At 40.5% G+C, this 20,497-nt stretch overlaps 1 protein-coding gene and 1 non-coding gene across 3 annotated transcripts in view; one reads left to right on the top strand and one right to left on the bottom strand.

The window, feature by feature from the left end:
* The window catches only part of USP32 (ubiquitin specific peptidase 32), a 248,995-nt gene extending 233,267 nt beyond the window's left edge, over nt 1-15,728 (top strand). For both annotated transcript variants that reach the window (XM_049637818.1, XM_049637817.1), the window contains 5 exons: nt 4,494-4,685; nt 6,672-6,960; nt 8,650-9,074; nt 9,576-9,668; nt 10,376-15,728. In XM_049637818.1, coding sequence (XP_049493775.1) covers nt 4,494-4,685; nt 6,672-6,960; nt 8,650-9,074; nt 9,576-9,668; nt 10,376-10,549 — 1,173 coding nt within the window. In that variant the 3' untranslated portion in view covers nt 10,550-15,728. The remainder of the gene's footprint in view (nt 1-4,493; nt 4,686-6,671; nt 6,961-8,649; nt 9,075-9,575; nt 9,669-10,375) is intronic.
* Nucleotides 645-751, bottom strand: LOC125927773 (U6 spliceosomal RNA). Its single transcript, XR_007459449.1, has one exon. It is a non-coding gene; the product is annotated as a U6 spliceosomal RNA (small nuclear RNA).
* Nucleotides 15,729-20,497: the final 4,769 nt, after the last annotated feature.

Consider the following 20,497-nt stretch of genomic DNA (forward strand, 5'->3'; position numbering starts at 1 on the left):
CACTCTAACCTCTTTTTTTTTCTTTTTTTTTCCTTCCCCTCCCCCATGGGTTTCTGTTGTTTCTCAGGATCCACATAAGAGTGAACACATATGGTATCTGTCTTTCTCTGTATGGCTTATTTCACTTAGCATCACACTCTCCAGTTCCATCCATGTTGCTACAAAGGACCATATTTCATTCTTTCTCATTGCCACATAGTACTCCATTGTGTATATAAACCACAATTTCTTTATGCATTCATCAGTTGATGGACATTTAGGCTTTTCCCACAATTTGGCTATTGTTGAGAGTGCTGCTATAAACACTGGGGTACAAGTGCCCCTATGCATCAGTACTCCTGTATCCCTTGGGTAAATTCCTAGCAGTGCTACTGCTGGGTCATAGGGTAGGTCTATTTTTAATTTTTTGAGGAACCTCCACACTGTTTTCCAGAGTGGCTGCACCAATTTGCATTCCCACCAACAGTGCAAGAGGGTTCCTATTTCTCCACATCCTCGCCAGCATCTATAGTCTCCTGATTTGTTCATTTTGGCCACTCTGACTGGCTTGAGGTGATATCTGAGTGTGGTTTTGATTTGTATTTCCCTGATGAGGAGAGATGTTGAGCATCTTTTCATGTGCCTGTTGGCCATCTGGATGTCTTAAAAATATGGAACGCTTCGCAAATTTGCGTGTCATCCTTGCGCAGGGGCCATGCTAATCTTCTCTGTATCGTTCCAGTTTTAGTATGTGTGCTGCCAAAGCGAGCACTGGTTTTCTTTTTCAAGATTGCTCTATTTGTGATCTTTTCTGGCTCCATAAAAAATTTTAGGATTGTTTGTTCTAGCTCTGTGAAGAATGCTGGTGTTTTTTTGATAGGGATTGCATTAAATATGTAGGTTGCTTTGGGTAGTATCGACATTTTAATAATATTTGTTCTTCCAATCCAGGAGCATGGAATATTTTTCCTTTTTTTGTGTGTGTGTCTTCTTTAATTTCTTTCATAAGCTTTCTGTAGTTTTCAGTGTATCGATTTTTGACAAAATATAGCATTCATTCTTGATAAAAACCCACAAGAAAGTAGGGATAGAAGTATCATACCTCAAGATCATAAAAGCCATATATGAAAGATTCACTGCTAATATCATCCTCAATGGAGAAAGACTGAGAGCTTTCCCCCAAAGGTCAGGAACATGACAGGGATGTCCACTCTTGCCACTGTTATTCAACATAGTACTGGAAGTCTTAGCCTCAGCAATCAGACAACACAAAGGAATAAAAGACATCCAGATCGGCCATGAGAAAGTCAAACTTTCACTCTTTGCAGATGACATGATACTCTATTTGGAAAACCCCAAAGATTTCACTAAAAACAGCCAGAACTGATCCATGAATTCAGCAAAGTCTCAGGATGTAAAATCAATGCACAGAAATCGGTTGCATTCCTATGTTCCTATACACCAATAATGAAGCAACAGAAAGAGAAATCAAGGAATCAATCCCATTTACAATTGCACCAAAAACCATAAAATACCTAGGAATAAACCTAGTCAAAGAAGTATCATGGTTTTTTGTTTTTTGGGTTTTTTTTTTACATTTATTTATTTTTGAGAGACAGAGACAGAGCGTGAGCAGGGGAGGGGCAGAGAGAGGGAGACACAGAATCAGAAGCAGGCTGCAGGCTCCAAGCTGTCGGCACAGAACCCAACACGGGTCTCGAACCCACAAACCGCGAGATCATGACCTGAGCTGAAGTCAGATGCTTAACTGACTGAGCCACCCAGGCACCCCTCATGGTTTTTTGGTTTTTGTTTTTTTAAGCAAAGTATAAAACTACATATACTAAAAAATCTTTTCAATATTAAAAAATATATACTATTTAGGAAAAGGACAGAAGAAAAGCTGCCAATATTTTGACAATATTTGTCTTTGTATTAAGAATAAAAGTTTCCCTGCCTTTTTATATTTTTCCATGCTTTCCAAAATTTCTATGTAAATGCTTTATTTGGTAAACAAAAAAAAGACCATTGCTCTTAGTCTTTTTATTTTTCACCTGTTTAGACTTCACATTCCTCAATAGATAATTGAACTAGATAGCTTCTTATATCTCCCTCTTTTTCTAATGTTCTTTATCATGTGAGAAAGCTATGACTTTATTCCTTATGTTTTGGTTTTTTTAATTTTTAATTTTTTTTAAATTTTTTAATGTTTTTATTTATTTTTGAGACAGACACAGAGCATGAGCAGAGGAAGGGTAGAGAGAGAGAGGGAGACCCAGAATCCGAAGCAGGCTCCAGGCTCTGAGCTGTCGGCACAGAGCCTGACGCAGGGCTCGAACTCACAAGCTGTGAGATCATGACCTGAGCCGAAGTCAGACACATAACCAACTGAGCCACCCAGGCACCCCAATTCCTTATGTTTTGTGTTAAGGAGAAGCTTTCAAGCAGAAGAAGGAGGAGGGTGCCAATGAGTGATTTAAACTATTTGAATAGTGGTGGAGGATCTGGGAATGGATCCCAAGAGGTAAAAAGGGAATCTTTGTCATTTAGGGAAATTTTATTGGTAAATAAAAATTATTGTCAGTTGCATTTTTTTTGGTCAACCTTCCTCCCTTTCTCCATCTAGCCTGTGTGTTCCATAAGAAATATAGTCAATAAAGATCAACAGTATCTTTACCAGCTTACTGTAATTTGTGGTAGGCCATAAAGCATCCCTGATAGAAATAATAGGGATAATGTTTAACTGGCTATGAGAAAAGAATATTACTCTTTTTCTACTCTGATTCCAGCAACCATGATGCAACATATTTCACTGACATTGAAGCATGTCAGTTTTTCCCTCAGATGACCAGCTCTAAAGATGATGAAAGTTAGTATCAGGAAAGATGGCAGTACATTTATCATTCTGAAATAGAGGACTTTCCTCTAAGTTCCTCTTTTTATATGAGGTCTTTAGAAATGGACAGTGATGCAATGCTAAAACTGTTAATTGCATGATCAGCCCTAGCATTTGACAGCCTGTGACTTAGCTATCCTCTCATGTCAGGAAAAAGCCACACATGAAAACCTGTTGTAAACTGAATGTGCTGAGCCATGCCAGTTTGTAAGCCAGGCAGCTCAATGTTCTATCATGAGTTCAAAAAGGGAACAGAGTAAGAAGTTTGGTGATGGACCTGTGTGTGCCCTTTGCCCAGAAAGAGAGGCACTTATTGTTGGACTTAGTGAGTGTCGAGGCCCCGTGCTGGGGTGAAAAGATCTGTGTGTGAAGTCTTATGGTAGCATTCAAAGTCCTGGTGCTAGGCCTCACCCACTATGGTTCTCCATTGCTGTTAAGTGGCAACCCAGAACAGGAGAGGGAGAATTTTTCCTTTTCTGTTGCATTCTAGGTACGTCCTCCTCTCCTTCCTGACCCCACACTACTTCCAACACACGTGCACATTACCTCCTCTGCTCTCTCTCCTTTATTAGACTTATGTCCTTTTTACTCCAAAGTCTAGCATGCTGGTCAATAGAACTAGAGAGATTTGGGCAGGTATTAGGGGCCTTCTCAACATAGGCTTTTTTTGAGCCTGCTCTTGCTTTTATTGCCATCTCTTTGTTGCCACCTCAGATGAAAAGGCCCCATGAGGCAGGAAACAGATGATACACATGGTATTCTGGTAACTCTGTTACATGACTTTACTATGCAAATGAGTTTTATCCCATGAGGTTTCATGCTCTGGTATGTTGCCTTCTCCTGGTGAGCTTTTCTGGTACCCTTTCTTATTTAATCTATAACTGGCATCTGTGTTCCAGTGATGATATTATTTCTCCTAGCCTCTACAAAGCCTGCAGCATATTGATAATGTTCTGTCTTTGTGGTTGAAAATAAATGGCCTAATCTCATCACCCCTGACTTGAGGGTGAGCTCACATATAAGCTGTTTTAGGATGTCAGAATTGTAAAAAAGAGGTGCAATAGCCACTAGTCACATGTGGCTATTGAACACTTACATGTGCCTGATTCAAATTAAGAAGTATTATAGTTCCAAAGACTTAGTAAAAAGGAATCTAAAATATGTCATCAATAATTCTTTTATTGATCACATGTTGAAATGATACTGTTTTGGATTTATATAAATATACATATATATGTGTGTGTATATATATATATATGTCAAATACAAATATATATTTTTATATATATAAATAAAACATACCATTATAATTAAAAAGTTGTAAAATAGGCAGTTCCTTGTTTTTGTCATTTTGAAGAATTCAGAAAATTTTCAAGAAAAGCTATTATGGTCATATAAGTAGAAATTTGATCCAGGATGTTACTGATGTAATTCTGGAAGTAAATGTGGAAGTATGGTATTTGCTCAAAGACTCTAGTTTGGGTTATGTTTTCTTTTTCCTCATGTAGAGTAAAACGAGAGTGAGTCACCTAACATGATACATAGCCATGGGATCATTTTAAACTCCTTTCCTCCCTTACACCCCTTTTCCAATTCCTCTTATTCCTTCCACTTGCAGGTTGTAGATGAGCATGAGAGTGTAGAACAGAGTCGGCGAGCACAAGCTGAGCCCATCAACCTGGACAGCTGCCTCCGTGCTTTCACCAGTGAGGAGGAACTAGGGGAAAATGAGATGTACTATTGTTCCAAGTGTAAGACCCACTGCTTGGCAACCAAGAAGCTGGATCTCTGGAGGCTTCCCCCTATCCTGGTATGTTTCAGCCCTGCCTAAGAGAGAGCAGGAGCCTAGCATAAAAGAAAGAAGCCATGAACTAATAGGAATTTTGTTACTTTTGAGAATAAAACCTTCCCTGTGGCAGTGCTTAAAACACTTGTGCTGTGCAAGGATTTTGTGTTGCACACAGGGATTAATTGTTCTACACTTGTTATTACCAGTTCTGCTCTGAAGGAGCATACAGGCTAGAAGGAGAGAGAAGTCATTAATTGGAGAGAGAGACCATTAATTGTAGTTCAGTGCAGTATGTGAGAAGTGCCACAGGTTCTGCATCTTGGTGAATTTGAACTTCAGGAGAAGGTGAAAGCACTTGTGGCTCTAGAGAGAGAATCTTTATGCTCGCCCTTTAGGCTCTTATGTAGAAGTACAGCTGAGCCTCAGTCTCCAGTCCCACTGTGCTTGGTCACATGGCCACAGCACAAGCACACAGGTGCACTTGGGCTTATGTGTTCTTTTACACGTGATTTACTACTTCTGCCTTTTTCCTTCATGGAATAGAAGATGCTTCTGTTGCTCATCAGGAGAGTTTGAAGTGACAGATCTTCCTGTTCATTTAAGAAAATTTTTTCTGTACAGGTAGAAGTATCATAGCAAATGTAAATGTAAGGCATTGATATGTTTAAAAGAATATTTTTTAATGTTTAGTTTTGAGAGCGTGCAAGCGAGTGCAAGTGGGGAGGGCAGAGAGGGAGACACAGAATCCGAAGCAGGCTCCAGGTTCTGAGCTGTCAGCACAGAGCCTGATGTGGGGGTCGAACTCATGGACTACAAGATCATGACCTGAGCCGAAGTCAGTCGCTTAACCGACTGAGCCACTCAGGTGCCCCAGGCATTGATATATTTTAACTAGACCTTGTGTGTACTTTTTTATTCATGTTTTTTTTTTTATTACTATGTGAGACTGTAAATGTAGGTTTTTCTTTACTTAGACCAGAAAGACTTCCCAGGAATGGATGCCTAGGAAATTAATAACATTGATTAGCTAGCTCCAGGGATGAGAACTCTGGGAAGAGACGAAAAGGGCAGGGCAGGCTTGGGATAGGTAGGTGGGAAGGGGGCAAGTTTATTTTTAATTGAGGTATAATTAGCATGAAATTAAATGCATAGATTAAATGTCAGTTTGGTGAGTTTTGATAATTATATATACTTGTATAATAATCACATAGAACATAAGCAGTAAAGGCATTTATATAAAAACTATGTTTTTGATATTTTTAAAGAATAATGAAAAATAAATATTATGTTGAGAGCTTGGTGGACTGCTGTAGATCCATATACCAGTATGTCCCTTAGGAAGAGTTTCTCTTTATATAAATAGTAAATTGTTAGTATTTAGGATAGAGATAGCCACCCAAAGATCTGTGCCCACACTAGATTGTATTATAACACTGTATAAAGATTAGAGGAATTTGTTGCTCTTGGAAAAGAAAAGAGAAGGCAAAAAGGAGAAGGGAGATTCTTATTATGCTCTTTAGGACATTGAAACTCCCTGGTAGGAACCAAAGGATATGGTAAGAAATGAGAAGCCTCCTATCGGAGATTGGGTAAGTTTCATCTGTGAAAATTCCTCCATTTTTCTTCAAAATATTCAGTATAGTCTTCTGTCTTCATGAGTATATTTGTGGATGGATTTTCTGTGATGTTAGAGAAAGGTAAAGGTCAGTCTGGGTGACAGGCCCAGGAAACAGAGGAAAACATGCAAAATACAGACACCCAGGATGTTGCAGAAATTTGGGAGAGAATTTTGGATAGGCATAGACTATGAAATTAGGGAGATTATCAGGTTAGCTATATATCTAAAGGCCAGTGGCCCCACTGATAACTCCATTAAATAATAAGATGCATTCTTTTTGAAAAAAATGTATATATTCTTGAACATGTATTAGACTTGAGGTTTTTTAAATGTAATTTTGTATCTTCAGAGCCCTTTAATGTAATTGTTTTCTACCTTTCCTTCTCCAGATTATTCACCTTAAACGATTTCAATTTGTAAATGGTCGATGGATAAAATCACAGAAAATTGTTAAATTTCCTCGTGAAAGTTTTGACCCTAGTGCTTTTTTGGTACCAAGAGACCCAGCTCTTTGTCAGTGTAAGCCACTCACACCCCAGGGGGATGACCTCTCTGAGCCCAGGGTTCTGCCAGGAGAGGTGAAGAAAGTGGATGCTCAGAATTCAACTGGGGAAGAAGATGTGTTCCTGAGCAAGAGCCCGTCTTCATTCAGTGCAAACATCATCAGTAGCCCTAAAGGTGAGGAAGCCTGAAGGGCCTCATGGAGCCCAGATGTCACCCTGAGAGGGGCTTTCCTGGGACCCCTGTAGGTTGCATGTTTCCCTGTCTTCCACTCTGGAGCGCCAGTTTGGTGTGAGGTAGAAGGAACCTATCTTGAATCAGACCTGTCTAGATTTGAGTCACCTGTGTGACTTTTAGCAAGAGATACAGCTTCTCATTTGTAAAAGTTCATAGTGTCTGAGGATTTGCTGCATCAAGAGTGAAGCACTTTACGTAATGCCTGACATATATGGTGATCATGAATAATAGTTGTCATCCTTGTTCCCTTACGTCGGAAGTTCTCAAAGTATAGTCTGGCAACCTCTAGAGGGTCTCTGAGAGACCCTTTCAGGGGACCTGAAGGATTAGAAGTTCTTTCATAAAAATACTAAGACAGTATTCACCTTTTCACTTTCATTCTCTAACAGATATGTAGTGGAGTCAGAGCCAACATGATATGTGATGATACTGTCAGTGAAATATGTGCTTATGTATTGTATTTTTTAAATTTCTCAGTTTTAATTTCTAATATGATTAATATTGATATATAACTTATATAAACAAAAGTTCTAAGGTCTTCAGCAATTTTTGAGTATATAGAGTATATATGGAAGTGAGTGAGGCTGTGACCAAAAACTTTGAGACCCACTACCTTACAGGATCTACAGAGGTAGAAATAGTAGAGAGTTCCCAATACTGTGCCTACCAATAGTAAGTACTTAATCATATTCTGTAATCTAATTTAACAAAGGAGAGTATGTATTTGTATTATGCCTTACTCCAATTGTTTGTTTTGAACTGAATCTGACCTAAATTTTTTATTTTATTTTTTATTTTATTTTATTTTATTTTATTTTATTTTATTTTATTCTATTTATTTTAAATCCAGTATAATTATTACACAGTGTTATATTTGTCTCAGGTGTACAACTTTCTGTTGTTTTTATTTTATTTTTTTTATTTTTCATCTTTCTGTTGTTTTTTTAAATTTATTAAACGAAATTTTTTGTCAACGTTTATTTTTGAGAGAAAGAGAGAAAGGGGAAGGGCAGAGAGAGAGGGAGACACAGAATCCAAAGCAGGTTCTAGACTCTGAGCAGTCAGCACAGACCCTGACGCAAGACTCAAACTCACAAACTATGAGATCATGACCTGAGCCAAAGTCAGACGCTTAACCAGCTGAGCCACCCAGGCACCCTGTTGTGTTTGTTTGTTTTTAATGTTTTTGTTTATTTTTGAGAGTAAGAGAGAGAATGAGGGAGGGAAAGAGAGGGGGGGTACAGTGGATTTGAAGTAGGCTCTGTGCTGACAACAGAGAACTCAGTGCAGGGTTTGAACCCATGAACAGTGAGATCATGATCTGAGCCGAAGTTGGATGCTCAACCAGTTGCTTGAGCCACCCAGGCGCCCCTCATCTTTCTGCTGTTTTTAAGTCCCTACATGGTACTTCACGTTTTTAGGACATTGCTGCCTGTAGGAGCTTGGCCTGAGGAAGACAAGAATATAACTTGTCACTGCATGATAGGAATAAAAAGTAGCTGGTCAGAACACCCCTGTATTTACCTGTATGTGTACACTTGTGAAGTTTACTTCAAAGTTAGCATTTGGTGGCTGGTTAAACTTGTGGCATTTGGATTTAAGAATCTTTTCCTTTTCTCCCTTTCATAGGTTCTCCGTCTTCGTCAAGAAAGAGTGGAACTAGCTGTCCCTCCAGCAAAAATAGCAGCCCTAACAGTAGCCCTAGGACTTTAGGGAGGAGCAAAGGGAGGCTCCGGCTACCCCAGATTGGCAGCAAAAATAAACTGTCAAGTAGTAAGGAGAACTTGGATGCCAGCAAAGAGAATGGAGGTGGGCAAGTTTGTGAGCTGGCTGATTCCTTGAGCCGGGGGCACATGATGGGGGGTAGCCAAACTGAACTGGTCACCCCCCAGGACCACGAAGTAGCTCTGGCCAATGGATTTCTTTATGAGCATGAGGCATGTGGCAATGGCTACAGCAATGGTCAGCTTGAAAACCACAGTGAAGAAGACAGCACTGATGACCAAAGAGAAGATGTTCGTGTTAAGCCTATTTATAATCTATATGCAATTTCGGTAAGTGGTTTGTTGTAGGGTTTTCAGAATGATCTGCACTTTTCAATGATTTGTTCATTCATCTCATTCATTCATTAATTCATTCATTCGTCAGTCATTTTTTTCAGGACCTGCTTATTTGCTGGGCATTGAGCTTGGTGATAGACAAAGTTAGCAGTAGATATCTTGGCCTTTTGGATAGAATTCAAGATACTCCCAGTGTATGCAGGGCATAGTAATGTAATCATTATAATTGGAGTCATGGGTTCAAGTCATGAAAAATTATGTACTCCTAAGAACTTTTTCTTTCTAAAATATAATTACAAGTGTAAAATGGTAAGATTTGGAGCTTTTAAATTTTGATTTTTCTTTTTGTTTTGTTTTTAGAAAAAGGTAAATGGTTCCAAAACATCTTTCTTAATCACCTAAGTGATTGGTATTTTCCCCATTGTGTCCTAGTACTGTGCCCTGACCAGACTACTGTTAACTACTAACATACCTCTACTTTCTTCTCTCTTACAGTGCCATTCAGGAATTCTGGGTGGGGGCCATTACGTCACTTATGCCAAAAACCCAAACAGCAAGTGGTACTGTTATAATGACAGCAGCTGTAAGGTAAATATCCCCCGTCTTTGAATAAAAGAAACAAATGTCAACAGATCTGAGGGACATTTGCTGAAATAATAGACTTTGTACTCAATAGGAAATATTTCTGTTAGTATATAGGTGTCTTCAGTATTAAAGGAACAAAAACGATGTGCAGGGGCACCTGGGTGGCTCAGTGAGTTAAGCATCCAACTTTAGCTCAGGTCATGATCTCATCATTTGTGAGTTCAAGCCCTACATCGGGCTCTCTGCTATCAGTGTGGAGCCTGCTTTGGATCCTCTGTCCCCCTCTCTCTCTGCCCCTCCCCAGCTCACACTCACTCGTGGTCTCTCTCTCTCTCTCTCTCTTGCAAAAATAAACATTAAAAAGTATTTTTTTAAATGATGTACAGAGCACAGAATGAAAACATGGACGGTGAAGAAAAAGAAAGTATTTGTTAATGAGAAAAAGTTCTTATCTTTTGAGCTGTTAGAATTTGATGGTTTTTTGTTTGCTTTTAGTCATTCTTTTGACTGTGGTCAGAATATTTTCCCCAAAACAAACATTGAAAATAATGGGGCTTAGTTTAGGGCAGGTATCAGACAGCCAAAATGTTAAGCTGATTGGAATCAGTCTGGTTTAGTAATTAAAGAGGGTTGGTCCTCCCTTCCCTAGCAAGGATTTAGGGCCAGCATAGTAATGACTTTTTTATTAAAGGCTTTTCTTGCCTCTTCAGGAACTTCACCCTGATGAAATTGACACCGACTCTGCCTACATTCTTTTCTATGAGCAGCAGGGGATAGATTATGCACAATTTCTGCCAAAGATCGATGGCAAAAAGATGGCAGACACAAGCAGCATGGATGAAGACTTTGAGTCCGATTACAAAAAGTATTGTGTGTTACAGTAAAGCTACCACTCTGGCTGCTAGACAGGCTGGTGGTGAGGGAGATGACTCCCTGTAGCTGACATTTGGCAGAAGTTTCTCTGTGAAAGGCAAGCTAAATGTAGTTACTTTATCCTGTGACCCTGAAGCACAAAATAAAAATCCTAATTAAAATAGCAGTTAGCATAACAGTAGTAATACTTTGGTTTGGAAGTGTCTCACACAAGCTCTCTGGTAGAGAACTTTCAGGCGGAGCCCACCATTAGCCTGTAAACAAAAGGGTTTGGCACCAGCCACCTGGGACCAAATAAGAACTAAATTGTGCTTGTCCAGATATAAACAAATGTAGTGAGTGTAGAGTTTACCAATAATCATAACAAAATGCTAAGAATTTCCTTGGAGTCAAAGTAAAACAAAAAATTGTAGTGTTGTCTGGGGACGACATGATATGCTACCTCCTTTTTCCTAAAGTTTTATTCCATTTTATTGACAAGATGTGAGAAAGCAAGTTCAGAAGGCGTGCAAAGGATTCTTACGGCATGGACACACATTTTTCTATTTATTTTTTAAACCATTTTCCCACTATTTCTATGCCTTTCTTGCTTTTTGTTTCTGTTGTCGTGTTTGTGTTTGAGACACAACCAGCCATTCATGGCAGAGGCATGTATATAAGTGGTCAGTCTGAAAGGGAGAATCTCTTAAGAGCTGTGTGCCTTCTACCCAGGGCCTTGGTTGGAGACCTTGTAGGGAAAAAAAATGTATCCTGGGAAATCCAGCTAAAAGAGCCCTCCAGATAGAGGCATCTTACCTTGAGGTTACTTCAAGTGTCCTCAAAAATGTATCCCCCACCACTGCTGAGTGCAGTAGGATAGTTGCCAACATTTGCACCATCGTCACATGCCCATGTTGCACAAAGAGCTTCTCAGAGGGAAAGCGGCATCTAAGCTGGATGGTGTTTTACAACTAGTGGTTGTTTGTTCTTTGTTTCTTTGTTTTGCACTTTAGAAAAAGAGAGAATACATGCAAATGAATTTTTTAAAACTTGTTCGTATTTGATGGCTGTAAGGGCTATAAATTAACTTGAATATGGGGTATTTTGCCCCCATATTAAGTTTAAAAACAAAACACATCCCAAACACTGATAGTGTGTATTTTTAATTTAATTGGTGGGTTTAGGAAGTAAACTTTTGGTTTTTTTGCATGTCTGTTATTTTTTAATTCTGGAGTTTGTCTTTTTTTTCTTTCTTTTTTTAATAATTTCACAGTAATGGTCATCAAAAGTTACGTTTCTTGCTTACTTCATTTTTTCCTCTGATAATTCAAAACTGGAACAAAAGTATAAATGTTATTTATTTCAGGCAGCATTTTTTCCCCCTGTGTTGTTTTTAAATATATGTGAGGTGAACATTTCACTTTTATTTCAGTCTTTTTTTATTAATCTGGAACCTGGAAGTGATTCTCATTAATTGTCAGATTTCATTAACCTTCCCTCCTCATAGATAGTAGGTACCAATGTAATTAAGCATTTGTATTCTGATATCTGAGGCCGGTTATTATTCAGTTCTTCTCAGAGCATTTGGAAAGGTTGCCTTAAATGGCTATGTAAGTTTAAACGCTATTCAGAAAAAGACCGTAATTACAAGTAGGAAGGAGTGGCCTAAATGATAAAATATTATAAAGTCAGACAAAATGCAGGCTTTGTAAGTTTCATGATTTCAGTTATATAAAAATCTGTCCATTTCTACCTGGACAAGTCCCATGAAAAAGTGGAAGATTTTAAATAATTTACTTACAGATGTTTTATTTAAGCAGGTAGCACAATCTACTAATGTTGTTTGATCTGTGTTTGTTATATTGGTTGTAATTAATTTTTTAATTCATGACTAGCAGAAAATTTATTAAATTAACTATTAACTACATTCACCTTGTAAATTACTGTATAAAACTTGTTGACAATGCACTGACTTTAGAAAGATGTTAATGTACATAAATAGAGTGTAAATAAAATAGTGTTGATGTACTGAAATATGAACTGTATAAAAAAGTATTGGTAATTGTATATGGAGTGTACCTGTTTATCTGTAACTATTATCCAAACAAATTAAATATTGTGGATGCATCTATGTGCTGGTTTTCCTCTATACAAGTAAAGAAAAAAGTCAAATTCTTCAGCCTTTTCTCTCTGTGACCCTATTTAATTCTCCTACTCGAATAATACGTACCTGACTTATAGAGTGGATGCTCCATCTCTGAGAGAATGGAAACTATTGAAGGTAGAACAAGATACCTGCAGTGGCCAGCTGAATTGATTTAAACTTTGCTCACATCCCTGTTAGGAAACTGTTTGGAAGGCATTGGGCAGTGTGGACAGGCGGTGGCTGCAGAGTTGGTGGTGAATGGAGAATTGATGTAGGACGCCTTAATGATAGTTTTCTTGCAGATTAGGAGTTGAGGTGAAGAGGAAGACTTCTCATTGAATAATACCTTGAAATGATCCTGGGTTTCTAGGGGATGCTGAGAAACCAAGGATGTCCCTGGTTGTCTCTCTGGGAGCCCTCCAGGGAAGCAATTGGCAGTATTGAGAAGAGTTGAAGATTTAGGGCTGTGGGTTCTTCACCCTCAGTCCCTGTTTGTTTATCTTTAAAAATAGACTGCCTACCTCTCAGCCTTATCTTAAGTAAATGAAGTATATAAAAGCCTGGCAGTTTCTTGGTAAGTGCTCATTGAATGTGAAATCCTACCCCCATGAGATTCAATCATGTTTTGTAAAAAGATTTGTTTTGTTTTGTTTTGACTCTTGCTATACTAATGCTAAAAGAATTTAATAGCTCTTTGCTCACATTCTCAATAACAGGAATACACATTAAAAATGTATAGATGAGGGGCGCCTGGGTGGCGCAGTCGGTTAAGCGTCCGACTTCAGCCAGGTCACGATCTCGCGGTCCGTGAGTTCGAGCCCCGCGTCAGGCTCTGGGCTGATGGCTCGGAGCCTGGAGCCTGTTTCCAATTCTGTGTCTCCCTCTCTCTCTCTGCCCCTCCCCCGTTCATGCTCTGTCTCTCTCTGTCCCAAAAATAAATTAAAAAAAAAAAAAAATTGAAAAAATGTATAGATGAAACATGTTGAATCAGCAGCAGTGGTAGCTTGTTTAAGGAGACAAACAGAAAAAGGATCCAGAAAGTCATCAACACTAAAACACAGTTCCTAAAGCGCCAGTCTGTGTCTCTGTTTCTAGTTTCTGAGTGGCCCTTTAAATTGAGAGAGGTCTTTGGGGTGCCTGGGTGGCTCAGTCGGTTAAGCGTCCAACTTCAGCTCAGGTCATGATCTCATGGTTCGTGAGTTCAAGCCCCGCGTCGGGCTCTGTGCTGACAGCTTGGAGCCTGGAGCCTGCTTCGGATTCTGTGTCTCCCTCTCTCTCTGCCCCTCCCCTGTTCATGCTCTGTCTCTCTATGTCTCAAAAATAAATAAAACATTAAAATAAATAAATAAATAAATAAATAAATAAATAAATAAATAAATAAATTGAGAGAGGTCGTCAGCCTTCCAGTCTCTCTGACTGAAGGTAGCATTTCTACATAAAAATCTCTCCACCACATGGTGGCATTGCTCGCTGTGGGCTCCTTTCTCAAATGTAGACATTACTGAATTGAAGCAAACTGATGAATTGCCACATTTCCCCAACTATTTTAAAGGTTGTATATAGGATTTTACTAGGCCAGAGCCAGAATATTAGCTTAGGGAAAAGAGATTCCAGTTCCCTTGATGATGTATCTGTAGATTCCTTAGTATTGACATCACAAAATCCAGAATACACCCCTATGATCAGAGACTCATACAAGACAGAGCAAATAAAAATAGGATGTCTTTAGGTTTGCCAAACTTCCTGAACAATGGGGAAGCAAGATAGTAAATAAGAGTCCAAGAATTGCAAACTCAGAGGCCTGTAGGGACCAGGTTTGGGAACAGAGTGTGAGAGAAGCGGGTTCAGCCATGGATGAGAATGGGGACTGGTAGGGACTAAGGTGGGTTCTAAGATGCACATCCATCTAAAGGCTCCCTTTGATTGTTGCCATGCAGGAATGTGGGCTCCAATGTTACCATATCTTTTTTTCCCCCAAAGAGAAACCAGAAATCCAGATATTAATGCAAAATACCCAATTTAGAAATGTTGGCAATTTTTAAAAAATTGTAGACATTGTACTGTTCAAATAAAGCCTATCTGCAAGCCAGATACAAGCCATAGGTACATGCCCTCTGTAAGTCAGACGGTTATGGATTTAAATCAGAAGTCAGATTGTAGGGGTGCCTGGGTAACCCAGATGAAAGTCCCACTCTTGATTTTGGTGCAGGTCACGATCTCATGGCTTGTGGGATCGAATCCCACATCGGGCTCCACATTATCAGCAAGAAGCCTGCTTGGGATTCTCTCTTCCTCTCTCTCTGCCCCTCCCCCATGTGTGCTCTCTCTCTCTCAAAATAAATAAAAAAATTAGAAGTCAGATTGTAGCTCTGCTATTATAACAGCTGTGCACTAAAAAGTTCCTTAGGTGCTCAAATTTTCATGCCCGATGAGAACACCACTTCACTTCAAAAGGTTATAATAAGGAGTAGATAATCTATGTTAATAAGCACAGAATCTGACACATATTAGGTACTCAATATTCTTTCCTCATTTAGGGAAACAGAACACAGGTAAATACTGTAAAAGTAATGTTATGATCAAGTTCATTAGCAGTCCAGAGGCATGAAGCTAACAACATGTAAGCACGTTCTAGGTATAGAGCTCTGTGCTAAGTTTTCTAGGACAGCAGTCCCAATCTGGCAATTCATCAGTATCATCAAAATCAACTAGAAGCTTGTTTAAAGTGATGATCCCATCATTGTCTTATTAAACCTGTGTTCCATATCACTCTACAGTAAGATTTATGAGATCTTCTCCCATGCAGTCCAAGAATCTGCATTTTAAGAAGTTCCTCAAGAGAGAATGTTTTACAACCAGCCAGTTTGCACTGGTCTTCAGATTGGTCATTTACGGAAACCACTGTTCCAGGGAATGAATCAGTATTCAGTCTAATTAGGGAATGATGATCTGTACATGTGCACATGCACACATGCAAGGAGGAGTAATAGTAATTAACCAAAGGTCCCTGCATATAATTGTCTTTGATGAAGTGCTGACTTGAGGACACTAAACAGTAGGCTATTGACAAAGTACTTTGGAAAAACCAAATGGGAAAGGGAAGTGAGCTGTGCCATGAAGCAAGAGCAAGATTTTATCAGAAGTGTGCAAAACAGTCTGGCAGTCTAGACAAAGAAGCAGAGATATGTAGACCTGTAGGCTGAGCTAAAGGTGCTTGGGGAGCATGGTAGAAGATAACAGGAACCATGTTGTGAAAGCCTTTGAAGATCAGACCAGTTATAATAAAAGTTTCACGATGCCACGTTTTTGGTATGGTTGCAAAACATTTTCATATGGTTTACATAAGTACACACTACATTTAGACCATTTTATTGATTTTTTTAATGTTTATTTTGAGAGACGGGAGGGGCAGTGGGGGGGGGGAGGGGCAGGGGGAGAGAGGAGAAAGAGAATCCAAAGCGGGCTCTGTGCCAGCACAGGGCTCTATCTCCCATCCAAGAGATCACGACCTGAGCCAATATCAAGAGTCCAACGCTTAACTGGCTGAGCCACCCAGGCCCCCCTAGACCATTTTATGGCAAACAATTTTTGTTTGCCATAATTTAACTCTCTTTTTCATACACACAATCCCCTTTTGCTGACATTTCTGTTCATAATGAACTTTGAACCTTACCGCAAGCCCAAGAGGAACACAGAAGGGTGCTGGGCTTATGGTACTCCAACCAGTAAGTGGAAGAAAAAATGGAATCAGTCAAGAGGTGGGAGAAAAACTAGAAGAGCTTTGGAAAGGAAGAAGGCAAGCTGAGAGAGGAGCTGAGTGTGGCCTCGAGAATGGGAGGAGAGGAGGCCCAAAAAAGGAGAGTGAGCTGGTGAGGGCATCTAAGGCTTTTGGGGGCCACAGAAGCAGGATTCTTTAATTCTCTTCAGCAGGATCCTCTGCTACTGATGGCTAAACCCCAGTGCTCAGTGGGTTTATAGGTCGAGTAGAAGGAAGGGGACTTCAGGTTGGTGATCAGCAGAGAGCCTCCCAGAATGCATCAGGAGATACCTATGGTTACCAAAGGCTGCTATAGCCTCAAGTTCAGGGCAGTCATCTTAGCTGCCACCACAGAAAGCAATGAACTAGAAATCTAGTCTGAGTGTTTGCTCCTTGAAGGATTGTATGGGGGCGCCTGGGTGGCTTAGTTAAGCATCCGACTCTTGATTTCAGCTCAGGTTATAATCCCAGGATGTGAGTTTAAGCCTGGCATTGGGCTCCACACTGGGCATGGAGCCTGCTTAAAAAAAAAAAAAAAAAAAAAAGAATTGTATTCCCTTGAACAGGTCACCTGTTCCTTTGCACCTCAGTTCCTATTCACCTTTGTGAATAATGAAAGGGTTGTGTTAAGTCAGTGGTCTTCAACTTTTAATTTGGAACATTGGGACTGGACCCTTACAACTGCATTTTATCTGAAGGACTGGTGGCTAGAGCAGGTGAGGTTGGAGTTGCTCAGGTTAAAGTGAGGGGGGAGGTAGGCTACTGTTTGAGCAACTTGTGAGTGCTCTAATGTGTGGGGTCAGACGCCCATTAAAGCACCTTTGGCCTCTCAACATACAGAAAATTGTCATGCAGTGCTGGAGGAGCTCCCAGAGAATTGTCCCAAGCAACAAGATTTCCATTTGGTCTGGAAATCACTGTGGCCTCAGGGTGGATCTCTCCAAAGCCATTTTGTTACTCTCAGGACATCTGGGCAGGAAAAGACAGCCAGGAATTAGAGTGAAGTCTTGCCTCCCTCCCTGCAGAAACCACAGGTAGCACCTGGTGCCCGTGGCTGGGTATCCACAAGGAGGCAGCCCCAGGGCCTATGACTTTCCATTGTGTCAGCTGAAGAAACACTGTTGCCACTCCTTGTTGCTTGCAGCTGTAAATAAACATCCTCTCACTTCGGGAGAGTTGGGGAAGGGAGAGTTTATCATTCATACATCAAATGTTTATTGAGTATCTACTACATGGCATAAAGGATAGTCTGGCACTTGGAACCAGAACAGTTAGAAGGGGTGCTCAGACACTGAGTGGACATCTCCTACTTACCAAATCCCATGCTATGCATGCCTCATTCATTATTAAATGCTCACCACAGCTCTGTGAGGGATGCATTATCATCCCTTTCTATGGATGAGGAAACCGAGACTAAATAAAATTAAGTCTTTTGTCCAAAGTGTCCCACACATGGAACATTTCTGAGCTGCTTTCAAACTCAGGTTACTCTGGCTGCTTCTATTCCATACCTCACTTGTGCTTAGGCTGGAGTCTGTCATCCACCACTTAAGCTCTGGCAAGATGGTCAAGCACTCTGAACCCGCATGGCTGCCTTTTTTTCTCCCCAACTGGATTACTTATTACAAAAATATACAGCTCAGGAACAGCTTAGATACATAGGACAAGGTATGTGGGAAAAGGTGTGGTGCTTTCATGCCCTCTCCAGACACCCCACTCCCCTCACATCTCCGAGGCTCACCAACCCAGTTCTCCAAACTCCGCCAGTGGGCTTCTTTGATGAAGGATTAGGGTTGCCATGACCCTGACTACTCTATAGTGTTGTGGTAAGCACTGAATGAAAAAGAGAATGTGATGGAGTGCCTGGCTGGCTCAATCAGAAAGAAGAGCACATGACTCAATCTCAGGGTCGTGGGTTCGAGCCCCATGTTAGGTATAGAGATTACTTACATAAGTGAATAAACTTTAAAAAAAAAAAAAGGTAATGTGAAACCATTTTATAACAGATAACACTTATGCAAATATGAAGTATTATTGTTACATAAGGAGAGGAAGTGGATGTCCTGAGAACAGCCTCCTCCTCCTGTTCCTGGAAGATAAAAACTCTTGGGAGCAAACAGCCATGAAGTGACTCTTAACTGACTCTTAACATCCTAGGTTTGTTATCTCCACTTCTGGTGGCCCAGGGGCCTTGGGAGCTGGACAGAAGGAGGAAGGAGGGCGTAGGAGGGGAGGTGGGACTGGGGAGGGAGAAAAAAAGGACTCTGGGTCAACTCAAGGCCTGTAGCTCCAAACTGAACTTTGAACTGTCTGAAAATATCTTATCAGGCATTTAACAGGGATGTGATGGTACCAGAGGCAGGATAGGAAAGATGAGAATTGAATGAGCTATTCTTGGGAAGCCAGCCACCAGCTATAGCAGCCATGAGATTCCTGTGCTCCCTACTGGCCCCCTGCCAAACCGGGCTACCTGATGATGCTTAACCACTGAGGACAATGCCTCCTCCCTTAAACTGGGGCCTTTTCCTTCCTGGCCTTTCCCGGGAAGGGAGGGAGAACAATTGAGCCTAACCATTCTACCCAGGTGTTTGTCCCTGTAAGCCTGGGCCTAAACCAAATACCACATGTCTATCCAACCACCATGGCAGGCTCATCACACAGCAGGCCAACTCCTCAGCTGCCTTCCATTCGACTGGGGCTATGCTGAGCCCCAAAGAGGCAGCCCATTGTCTTTTCCCCCAGGGTTTATGAGCCCAACTTTAATTTTCTATCCTCTTCCATGATGATGGAAATGCTAGACCCCAATCCAAAATGGATACAGGTATCCCCCCACTTTCTGAAAGCTCACATTATAGCACTTCACTTTTACAGACAACCTACATTAGTACCTGTTCTCACTAACTGAAAGAAATCCAAAGAGGATTTTCACTTTTCTGAAAAAAGCCACTACCATACTAATATAGATCTTTCATGAAAGCTAAGTGGCACAACATGAACTTTCAGAAAGTGGGGGATACTCTTCACTTTACAACACTTCAGTTTATGGGAGGTTTCATAGAAATGCTCTACTTTTGGATAGTGAGGGAAACCTATGTCAAAAAAGAAAGAGCAAGGAAGAGAGAAGTGGAGAGAGAGAGAACAGGAAGGAAGAGAAAGCAAAGAAGGAAGGGAGAGAGAGAGAAGCATGCCTAGTGTGGACTCTAAGGAAATAATCACTATAAATTTGAAGTCTAAACTCCATTACTTACTTGAAAAGAACATTGAGGGGCACCTGGGTGGCCCAGTCAGTTTAGCATTTTAGTTCAGGTCATGATCACACAGTTTTGTGGCTTTGAGCCCTTGCATCAGGCTCTGTGCTTTGTGGAGCCTGCTTGGGATTCTCTCTCTCCCTCTCTCTCTCTGCCCTTCCCTTGCTCACACTGTCTCTGTCTCTTTCAAAAATAAATTTAAAAAATTTTTTTAAAGAAAGAAAAAGAAATTTGAGGTCAGGGAACTGCTACACTGCCTAGGTAACACCTTTCTGGAGGTAGCAGCTTGGGCACTGTGCCTGGCAAAGGCTTGGATGAAACATTTCATCTGTTACCCTGTTTGCATTGATAGTCCGTTGTGGAAAACCTTTTCCTCATCTAGAGCACAGGCCCCCTCCCTGAACTGGAACTATCACCAGATTCCACACTGCAGCGCCTCATGAATCTGCTTATATGCCGGCTGTGCTGGCCTGGCCACAGCAGCCTCAGGCTCAGTGAATGGTTACTCCCTGTGATTACACGGGTTTCCCTGGACCTTACTCTTATCCCCATAAAGTCCCACTCCCCATGTACATGTTGAAGGCAGCCTCTAGAGGGTATCTCAAGTATATCATCTATATCTATATCTATATCTATATCTATATCTATATCTATATCTATATCATCTGTCTATATCATCTATATCTATATAGGTATACACACACAAATTTGTTAGTATTTATTTTTGAGAGAGGAAGAGAGAGAGAAACAGAGTATGAGCAGGGGAGGGGCAAAGAGAAGGAGACACAGAATCTGAAGCAGGCTCCAAGCTCTGAGCTGTCAGCACAGA

Source organism: Panthera uncia, chromosome E1 (assembly GCF_023721935.1).
Source record: "Panthera uncia isolate 11264 chromosome E1, Puncia_PCG_1.0, whole genome shotgun sequence".
Taxonomy (NCBI): Eukaryota; Metazoa; Chordata; class Mammalia; order Carnivora; family Felidae; genus Panthera; species Panthera uncia.